This window comes from Phalacrocorax carbo, chromosome 3, assembly GCF_963921805.1.
Source record: "Phalacrocorax carbo chromosome 3, bPhaCar2.1, whole genome shotgun sequence".
Classification (NCBI taxonomy): Eukaryota; Metazoa; Chordata; class Aves; order Suliformes; family Phalacrocoracidae; genus Phalacrocorax; species Phalacrocorax carbo.
This window is the reverse complement of record NC_087515.1, coordinates 13,711,467-13,721,517: the sequence shown is the minus strand read 5'-3', so window position 1 is coordinate 13,721,517 and position 10,051 is coordinate 13,711,467. Positions and strand designations below refer to the sequence as shown.

Here is a 10,051-nt window from a genome sequence, read left to right as displayed (position 1 = left end):
ATAGTGAGCTTGTTCCAGTAGTTTTTTGATATTTTTCGTAGTATTTGTATACTTCAGCAGTATGTTTCTAATAGTGAGTGTGTACAGTAGCAACTGCTGTTCCCTAAAAATAAAAGGTCTATGAAGATTTATTTTTATATAGAAAAACCCAACAATATGACCTGGTTCTATTTAGTTATGCAAAACACGCACCTTTATATACAACAGAATATTGGTTTAAATAACGCTGTAATGTTTCACAAGCTTTTTTTTTCCCCCAGCAGGTCTAAGATAGTAAGGAAAAAGAAGTCTGATGTTTAGTCATCTCTGTAAAGATGAAAAAACCCCTAACACTTTATACAACAGAGTAACTAGACAATATTTATTCCCTCAAAACTGAATTTTATTATCAGCTGATCTTGTTCATTTGGACAGGGCATAACCAAAGACTGTGGAAGGCTTAACCTGCCTCTCAGTTATCATAGTTCCATTATAAATGCAAAGTTTTAAGTCCTGTTAAATTGTGCATTGAGCAGAAAATCCATAAGATGCTTCAGACAGGTGAGTTTAACCTGTCAATATAAATATTGTTCTGCATACTTTGGTGTGAATTCTTCAGGATGGCACAGCTCCAAACCCTCTAAAAGATATTATGAACTATACATAGTTATGTAGGACTCCTCCTTTAGCCAGGCTTTAGTCATGAGCTGCAGCACTGTCTCCAGGGCAGTTTGAAGATAGATCTTCAGCATCTGCAGGATAAGCAGGGAAAAAGTGAGTAACTCCAGCTCAGAGGAAGGGGGGGGGGGGGAAGAGAACTGCTCTAATTATTTGAACAATCCATGTAAAGCAGATTAAATAGAATTCAAGGAAGTTTGCAAGTTATTAATTCCAAACTTCATTTTAAAACAGTGAACACAAGTTCTACCCACTTTGGTGCAGTGGAACTGGATAGTGTTCTAAGTGTTTCAGAGAAACCTGCAAGCTTTTGCAGCTTTTTATGGTACTAGTGTTAATATCTGAATTTTGTTTTCTCAAAACAAAAATAATATGAATACCAATTCAAATAAACGCCAGTACGGTTGGTTGGGATTTTTTTCTTTCTTCCATGCATGTAAACACCGAAAAATTGGCTTATAATCGAAACGTGCAAAACTTTGTGCAAAAACCAGCAGCCTAGAAGAAAAGTTTGCTATGTAGATTTAAAAGACTTCAGTAAGAGAAACATAAAGGATATATTGTACTATTTGAGTCTAGCTGCATAAGCAAAGTAAAACACAAGACAGGTTTACTCTCACCTTCATAGGTTGTTCCACACCAAATGCAATAGAAGTGGTGCTCTCTCAAATAGGCAGTCAGGATGTGTAGCTTTTCTGATACCTGCAGATGTGTACAGGTATGGAGTGATCTGGGGCTGACGTGCCAAAGAACAGTTTGAGCTACTAGCTTTGCTAAAATAGATTGTTTAACCTTTTGCTATGGAAAAGCTACACAATACTGTAGCTCAGTAAGGCATAAAGTTTCCCAAATTTGTAGCACAGGAGTTCATGATCTCTGGAAAGTTAATGGCTGTTGCTTGCTCATCCTTCCAGCTAAGAAACCTGCACTGAAGAAAAAGCTAAAAATATTACCTAGCTACCTTATTTCAAGTAGATGGTGTTTTTTTGGTGGAATTTTTCACACCTAATCTCTGTAAGTCAAACACATAAGGCCAACATCAGCTGTGTAATCCTCAGAAAACATGAATTTCCAGAGACCATTACCAAGTCCATCTGTAAAGCATTTTCAGAACTTACTTAGTGATTCTAAAATTCAGCCTAAGATGAGGCTTAGGATGCCTAAGATGAGGCATCCAAAATTAAAACTGAAAAGCAAATAACTTTGAACATATAGGTGGTCTTGCATATCTCGGCTAAGACACAAAAATGTTTAGAATTTAATTTCTAGAATACTTCTTTCAAAGATCAGCTCCAAAACAGATGAGCAATCCGTTTATTGTTTAACTGCTATAAAAATCACTGCAAACAGGCCATTCACTACAGCTTGGAATACGACATGTATACATACATCCTTTATACATGTATCCGTGTACGCATACATACTTTAATTCTGAAACAAGCCATTAACTTAGTTGTGGAACTTACACTTAAGTCTGAGCTTGTGCATTCATCTTCCTTGTCTTCCTCATCCTCTTCGTTTTCCTCTTCAGGTTCTAGCCAATACCAAGCCTCCTTGGGAACATCAATATCCTTAAATAATGAAGGATTAAAGTGAAGATTATCTGCCTTTGTAGGTTTTCTTGTAAGATGCTGGATAAAACCGATTTCTACTAGGTGAGATGTTAGGTTTTAAAACTTCTATGTATAGTATAACCAAGAATTACTAAACCTGTAGTGGCAAACTAAGTATAGTGCTCCACAAGAAGGATGATTCACTTTTTTTAGAACAAGTGAATGCATGCCAATATTAAGTTCTATGTTCAGTATGTGTAATGCTACTCAGCAACATAATCTCACACCAAGGTTGTGAACAGATACCCTTTTTTATCAGTTGAAGACATGCTGCCCCAAGTTCTTTTATCAAGAGATCCCACAGTGCTCCTTAGCCCACCTCAGGCAAAGTCAACGGAAGAAGGGTCAAAAGAAGGTGGTCTAAACTAATTCAGCCAACTTTGTTTGAAGCAGATGAAGGAATATCACACAATCTCAGCAGAACTCGTGGAGCAGTATTAACCTCTAAAAGGTTAATAGTAAAAAAAAAACCTTGAAGTTTTCAAGTGGCAAAAATTTATAGTAGTTCACCGCTATTACCCATGTTATTCCTTGCAGGTGGAAGGTTCAGGTTGGCTTTTTGTTTAAATGCTTTTTTGGTGAACCTGCTGATTCCCTCAATGATGATCCCCATCCTTGGAGATACTCAAGACCTGTCTGGACAGGGTCCTGGACAACCTGCTTTAGGTGTCCCTGCTTGAGCAGGTGGGTTGTACAAGATGACCTCCAGAGTCCCTTCCAGTGTCAACCGTTTTCTGATGATGATGCTCCCCCAGTGAGGCAAACAGCACTGTCATTTAGGACCGCCTGACTTCGGCTACTGGAAGATACGCAAACAGCTCAAAAGTAACCTCAAGAATGCAGGAACAAAACCAGGTGAGCTCCGATGAGGCGGACACCTTCAAATATCTTAATGGTGCAAACATACACTTTGAAATATTTTAAGAGGACTGAGGTGTTGCAAAACATAGAGACTTCCAGCTAGTTATCCCACAGTTTTAGAGTACTTCCAAGAACTGAACCACTAATTTGTTTATAGCCTGTCTCTCTAACCCATAAGCGTTCCTTCCACCCCCAAAAAATATAGGTCTCACTTTTTGCATATCTAATTGCTGGCAGGCCCTCTGGCTTTTTCGGAGGTCCCCTTCCATTTTACGTTCTTCTTGTTTGTTTTTGAATCTTATTCTGTTAAGAAAAAGTAGATAGCTAAAATAAGCAGGTGTACAAACAGACGCATTACAGTTGATAGCTTTTCTGAAACAGAAAATCTAAGATTCTAGCGCTACTAATTCTCTCTGACCAGGACAAGGGTGAAGTTAAGAAGGCCTTCTGACATTGTTTCTGTGGGAGCACACATGTATTTCTTAGGAATTATACCTTCAAGATGGTGCTTTTTTGATCACACTACACCAAACACTGTTTCTTCACCAGGTTTTCGTCAGACATGAAAAAAAAGTGGTTCACTAAACATTTGCAAAAGATACAGCCTTCCCTAGGCTTTCCTTCTCTACATATAACAAGCAAATCAGAAGAAAATAAAAACAATAAAGCCTGAACAAATTTACCCTAATTTTTAAAACCATTGTAGCAACATTGCTCAGGATTATCCGTGGATTTTATACGAAGAAAGATGACATGGTTCTCTGATTTAAAAAGTTGAAAATGACTTGAGAAAACCTACTATGTATGTTGTTCACATTATTAACATTTACCAAAAGATGCAGCCCACACTTTTAGTATTACGTTTGCTTTTAGCACTGCATTTGCTTTAGAACTGAGAAACAATTACTCTGTATTTCAACTCTTACCTGTCATTCAAAACATTCAAAAATACTAACACAGTAAAAGAATAACCAAACTTAAAGCATAAAAAGAATTGCTGTTAAGACATTGCTTGGAACATGAGTTACGTCATTTTACCTGAACTGATCTGCAGCTTCTTCGTTTGCTTGCTTTTTCATACGGAGTTTTTGTCTATAGTTTTCCAGTTTTTCTTCAGCTTTCCGCTTTTTTAATTCCTCATGACCAAGCCCACTTCTGCCTATGTAAGTTCAAAAGATGACTGTAAGCAGTTGAGAAGCTCTGATACCCAACTAAGTAAATTAGGAAGTATCACAAACCTGTTTTTATGTTCAGAGGAATAGGTTCAACAATGCCTTCTCCTGTGAGGGAAAAAATACATCCATTTAAGAAATCAGGTCCTTCTCAGACTATGATTTGTGCAGTATATTCAAGTAGGTAAGCTACTTTTGCCATTAAATATGCGCATTTTCTTGTGATTTTGTTACTTGGAAGGTGAAAAATCCAAATCAATGTACATTTAGTGCATTAAAAAATCACCCAGCTGAACTGGAACTTCCTCTTTTTTTTTAGCTTGTCTGCTGGACTGCTATATACTTTTTTCAGGACACTACCCAACTGAAAGAAAATGGTGTTGACTTGACAGGTATAACACACCTGTGAGGAAGACTGCTTTGTTACAGCCTTCTGTAGCAATTTTCAATCTAGAATCTCACAACTTGACAAAGATGAAATATAAAAAGAATCTGTCTGGGCCAGTTCATCTGCTGATTTTCTGCTAGACATGCTGACTGGCACAGCAGTTATTAATGCTTTGTTTTACTGATTTTGCTTCACCTATTAAGGCACCACAAGGGCAGACCAGCATGCACAATTTATTCTTCAGAGTCCAACTATAAATTCAAAGACAGGTTGACTTTTTGGAACACTATTAGCTTTGCAAGACCACCAAAACATCCTTAATGCCATTCCTGTAGACATGCACACAAGGAAGGGCATTTACTGAGCAGCAAGTACTGCTGCTTCCCTCATATCTCTTGATAGTCCTTACCACTTTTACTTAGTTTTTTACAGATTTGCTCTTATGTCTTGTTCTGCCACATGTTCACAGTTCCGTAACGCTAGGGCTTTCAAAGAGGCATTTATTGACCGTGACTACAAATGAAGTGGCAGCTACAGTCTGTAAAATATAAAGGCACACATGAATATAGCCACACGCTTCCAGACAGTGACAAGCATACCGCTTTTGCCAAGGGCCTGGCCGCTCTTGTAGCCCATCTTCTGGAGCAAAGCAAAGCCTCTGTTCTCGTTGCCTAGTGCACTTTTCAGTACCAAGTCACGTCTCTCTTTTTCTTCTTCTTTTATACTCTTTTGTCTGTTCTTCTCGTTGGCTTCTTTTTGCTTTTCTTCCTTCTGAATAGCTTCCTTCATCCGCCTCACCATGGGCAAGCCTGGTCTTACATCCTGTCTAAGAGTTAATAATTCCAGTAAAAATTAGAATTTTTTAACGTGCTTACAATCACTTAAGACGGAAGAGCCACCTACTTACTTAATAAATAAATCGGACATATAGTCTTCCTCTTCGTCTTCCTCCATGTTCAGCACGCATGCCCTGGTCCGATCCTTTTCCTATGCACACCGCCAACACGCTTTATCACGCATTTTATTTCTCTGCAGATTACCTGAAACGCAGAACCCGCATTAAAAACTTGCCGCTCAGGTCTGCCGCGCTCGGTACGCGGCCGGAGGCTGACGGGGTACGGCACCGACGGATGGGAACACGGGAACCGGGGGGACCCGGGAACCGGGGGGAACACGGGAACCGGGGGGACCCGGGAACCGGGGGGACCCGGGAACCGGGGGGACCCGGGCCGGGCCGCCCCTCCCCCTCCCGGGGCACACAGCGCCCACAGCGCGTATTCCTGGCCTCCGCCGAGCACCGACGCCCCCGCGAGCCTCCGCCCGCTGCCGCGGCGGGGCGGGGGGTGGGGATGGGGGGAGGGGGGGACTGCTGGGGACCCCGCGCGCTCACCGGCCCCGGCCCGCTCGCCGGCGCCTGCGCGCGACCGCCAGCGCCTGCGCGCGACCGCCTCTTCCTGCTGCGCGGCCGCAGGTTCCTCCCCGCTGCCGAGGTGTGTCGGGGCCGGGGCCGGCGCCGGGCCTGGGGGCAAAGCCGCTTCTGTCACCCCGCCCCGCCGGTGCCCTCCCCGGCAGCTTGGCCAAGAACACGGTGGGGGCTGCAGCCGCCGAGGCCGCCGGTGATGGCCCCGCGGCGGGCGGGGCGGGGGGCGTGGGCTGTGGAGCGTGCCCGCGCGTGTCCGTGACCGCGTCCCCGGGGTCGCTGTCACGCATCGCGCAGCCCAGAGGTGACGGGACGCGGCCGCCGCGCGGTAGGAGCGTAACGCGCGCGCCGTGACCGTTAATGGCGGCGGGGTCGGCCCGGTCCGGCGGTCTGCGGCGGAGAGGGCCGGTGGGTCTGCGGGGTGGGCCGGCGTGTGCGCGGACATGGCGAGGGGGGTGTGTATGGAAGGTAGCACGCTTCTGGCTGGATTTTGGCGTTATTCCCTTACCGAGGAAGCAGTGCACAGCTAGCTCTGTAATGCGGTCTCGAGGAGTTATTTCCTGAGGGATTTTTGAACCAGACGAGATGCACCGGGAGAGGGGCTGCAGCTTATACCGATACAGGCAGAAGGACCGAGGCACAAAATCCTTTTCACCTGATCCGGTTCTTGAGGGGGATGTAATTTCTCCTAAACTAGCTCCTTTTTAAGCTTTCTCAGTTAATCTGCTGAAGTCCACGCATGATGAAGATCTAAACAGTTGATTTAGGCTATAGAAATATAGCCAGAGAGTAGAAAGGATCCGTTGTGCTTTAGCAGCACAGGTGAATATAGGTGCAAATTTGATACCTCAGAGCTTGTGTTTCCTAAATTTAGACAAAGAGGTAAGGGAGTATGTGGAAGGCGTGTAAGGGCTTCATGGCTCTAAAGGCTAGGGGAAAATTAAAACTTTTATCTGGGGAGGAAAAGGAGTAATGAGCTCTGCTGTCATATGGTACTCCTGTGCTGCGCGGGTGTGACGAGCAGTGTAGATCTCTGGGATGACATCCAAAGAATCCCAGTGCTGTCATTCATCGCGTTCCTCTCTGCTCTCAGGTGAAGGCGTTTTGAGGCGATGTGTCTGTGCATTATTGACAAGCAATACCTCCTCAAGTCTTTATAACTTAACCAAAAAAAAAAAAAAAAGCCAGAAGATGTCTTCAGAGGTGTCAGGGGAGGGCTGTATGTGCTTCCATATGTGGCTTTTCCACCTTTGCTGGTCTGTCACTGGAAATGTATGCAGTGAAAAATTTTATAATGCAAAGTACCAAAGAGCAGGGAACAGGCTTAGTATTACAGACATTCTGATGCTTTAGCTTCATCAACACCAAATCATTAAGGTGAATTTAGAAGCATAATACAGTTGCAGTATTAATATGACCCTTTACTGCTGTCTAATCTGGGGACTGTTTTACAAAAAACTATTTAAATCACTTCATTTGACTTTAAGAATTTGTTGCATTCAGACCACGAATGAGGAAGCAGCTGTGAGCACTTGAGAGCACAAGTGGAACCGTGCAGCTGTCAAAAGATAATGTCTTTCATAATACTCCATAGTTGCTTTGCTTTTTATGTTTTGCCTGAGATCCTGGTTTCAGCATCACTGCATTTAGGCTTTGGGGTTGGGTTTTTTTGCTTCCTGGGTTTCTTTTTGCTGAAGATGGTTGACTTATTTTGTGATTTTTAGGTAAGTTTTGTATTTTCTGTATGTTCTATTTTAAACAGCTACACTTTGTTTAAATATGGTTTGCTAAGGTTAAGTTGTCTGCAGAGCATTTGCTTACACTGGTAGTGTGCTTTTGTTGCTACTCCCCACTCTCTGTCTGAGCAGGCTCTCTAGTGTTTGATCTGTAGTATTTTGCCTGCTGGGGAGACTTGCAGTCATTTGGCTGCTGCTTGTATCCCAGGCTGTCGCGTGTAAGGCTTGCTGGGTTTCAGAGGGCTTATTTGTCCTGCACTTAAAGCAAGGCTAGTGGGATCTCGGAGGTCTTAGGTCAGTGATGCCAAATGCTGCCACTGTTTCCGTCTGTCTCAAATTTGTGATGGGTGGAAATTCCTACTTGTGATAGGCTCATCGCCTCACCCTATCTGTTGAAGGTGTTGCGAAGGTGGCCAGGTATATGCCCAAGCTTCAGGAGTGTGGTAAAGGGTCTTGATTAGAGACAATTGTTATTCTGTTTCATGTAAGAAGAATCAGTAAGGTGACCCCTTTACCTCTTTTTTCTGTGTGGGTTTTTTTTTTCTTTAAACAGGGACTTCAGTATATTTTTTTTCCACTAAGAGTTAGCAGCCCAAAATTGCCTGTAGGTGCTCTGTTTATGATTAACAACTCTGTTCCCTGTCATACTAATAGATGTACTCAGTTGTAAGCATGTGAATTATTTTTGTGTGGGACTGCTTAGTAAGGCAAGTCTAAGCGGTCTAGAACCATGGTATAGTAATCTATAGGTTTCGTCTTCATATTTTCATTGGATTTTCAAAGCTTTTTACTGTTGTACGACATTTTGTACTAATATTTACATTTTTATTTTAGAGTTGCTACACAAATTTACAATAAAACCAGAATTTAACCAGTTATGGAGCTGGCTCATAGTTTGTTACTGAACGAGGAAGCATTAGCTCAAATCACAGAAGCAAAGAGACCAGTCTTTATCTTTGAGTGGTTAAGATTTTTGGATAAAGTGCTGGTAGCTGCTAACAAGGTAATATAATGGGTTTTTTTCCTTCTTTCTAAAACTTTTGTATTAATTTTATGGTAGAGAAAGTTAACAGATAATGGCTGGGTGATAACTGTTATGATTTCAGATTCAGCCTGAAGAGCCTCTTTATTAGTTTGTAACTTCTAAGTGTTTAATTATAGGCAGTCAGTATGACTCTCTGTTATATGCCACGTAGCTTGGTTTGAGTTCTTCATTGTTGTAAATATTTGGAAGGCAAAACCTTCCCTCCCAGAGTAGGGACTCTTGGTGGTAAAGGGGATTAAAAGGTGTTCGCAGCAGGTATTACCGTATTTTTAGTAAGTATTTTAAAAAAGTAAAAATTAAATAGGGTAACAGCTAATTCTGAGCATTTAGGATCTGTCTCTGCTATTACTAAATGTATCTCAAATCTCTGAGACAAGCAATTTGCTGAATTACATACAAGTGGGAGTGGTAAAAGATTTAATTCAATCCCTTGTAGGTTTTTCTGTTGGAGGCAATACACAGGATTAAATGACTTGTGGTTATATTTATTTCTGGTCCATTAACAGACAGATGTTAAGGAAAAACAGAAGAAACTTGTAGAACAGCTAACAGGACTCATCAGCAGTTCCCCTGGGCCGCCTACACGAAAACTACTAGCAAAAAATCTTGCTGCTCTCTACAGCATTGGAGACACATTTACTGTTTTTCAGACGCTTGACAAGTGTAATGACATCATCAAGAGCAAAGATGATACTGCAGCCTACCTGCCCACAAAACTGTATGTTTAATATTATAAGGGGAAGGGGAATGATTTTTAAGAAAAGTGGTCCTGGATATTACAGAAGAATCGGCCTGTATATGTGCATGTTCTGTTTACTTATACTCTGCATACTTACTTGGAGTTCACATATGCTTGATAAAGCACAAACAGAGCAGCATTGAGATAGTGGAGGGCAGGACCCAGAGGTGACACGTACATGGCTATCTGTGAGATGCTTTTCTCTAGGCAAGGGACTATCTCATGTTTCTTCTCATGCTTGTGTCATGGAGAGGATACCAGTTGATGAAGAAATGCGATGGAGGAATTACACCAGTGGGATTATTGCTGGTTGTGCTCAGGTACCCCATTTAAGATGGAACCTGCAGATTGTCAAGCGAGCATTATCCATGCCCAGAGAACTGTAACCAGATGTCGAAGTTTTCCCCCTCCTGCCATCAA

General features: G+C 42.3%; 2 protein-coding genes across 8 annotated transcripts in view; one reads left to right on the top strand and one right to left on the bottom strand.

Moving 5' to 3' along the window:
• Positions 1 to 110: 110 nt before the first annotated feature.
• On the bottom strand, positions 111 to 6,220 carry GPATCH11 (G-patch domain containing 11). 5 transcript variants are annotated; one of them, XM_064445884.1, is made up of 9 exons: positions 6,082 to 6,220; positions 5,599 to 5,731; positions 5,291 to 5,517; positions 4,370 to 4,411; positions 4,170 to 4,290; positions 3,344 to 3,434; positions 2,124 to 2,228; positions 1,278 to 1,359; positions 111 to 731 (listed from the first exon to the last, which is right to left on the bottom strand). In XM_064445884.1, exons 2-9 carry the CDS (start codon positions 5,643 to 5,645, stop codon positions 676 to 678), a joined length of 771 nt encoding a protein of 256 aa, XP_064301954.1. In that variant the 5' UTR covers positions 5,646 to 5,731; positions 6,082 to 6,220; the 3' UTR covers positions 111 to 675. The 5 variants fall into 5 exon arrangements, with proteins under 5 accessions (XP_064301954.1, XP_064301955.1, XP_064301956.1 ...); XM_064445885.1 differs by having other exon boundaries at positions 6,069 to 6,087; XM_064445886.1 differs by lacking the exon at positions 6,082 to 6,220 and having other exon boundaries at positions 1,278 to 1,393; positions 5,599 to 5,861.
• The window catches only part of HEATR5B (HEAT repeat containing 5B), a 56,728-nt gene continuing 52,828 nt past the window's right edge, over positions 6,152 to 10,051 (top strand). The window contains exons 1-3 of one of the 3 annotated variants that reach the window (XM_064445873.1): positions 6,152 to 6,181; positions 8,682 to 8,850; positions 9,399 to 9,610. In XM_064445873.1, coding sequence (XP_064301943.1) covers positions 8,725 to 8,850; positions 9,399 to 9,610 — 338 coding nt within the window. In that variant the 5' untranslated portion in view covers positions 6,152 to 6,181; positions 8,682 to 8,724. Of the gene's footprint in view, positions 6,182 to 6,330; positions 6,520 to 8,681; positions 8,851 to 9,398; positions 9,611 to 10,051 lie in introns of those variants that run through there. The other 2 variants (XM_064445872.1, XM_064445871.1) reach the window with 2 other exon arrangements.

Bases quoted from the DNA above. Each gene is read 5' to 3' on its own strand.
- GPATCH11 (XM_064445884.1), bottom strand. From the start codon at position 5,645: ATGGAGGAAGACGAAGAGGAAGACTATATGTCCGATTTATTTATTAA. The intron at 4,412-5,290 runs GTATGCTTGTCA...TTTCCCTCACAG, and splicing joins CCAGGCCCTTGGCAAAAGCG to GAGAAGGCATTGTTGAACCT. The intron at 3,435-4,169 runs GTAAAATGACGT...TTTTCTTAACAG, and splicing joins GAAGCTGCAGATCAGTTCAG to AATAAGATTCAAAAACAAAC.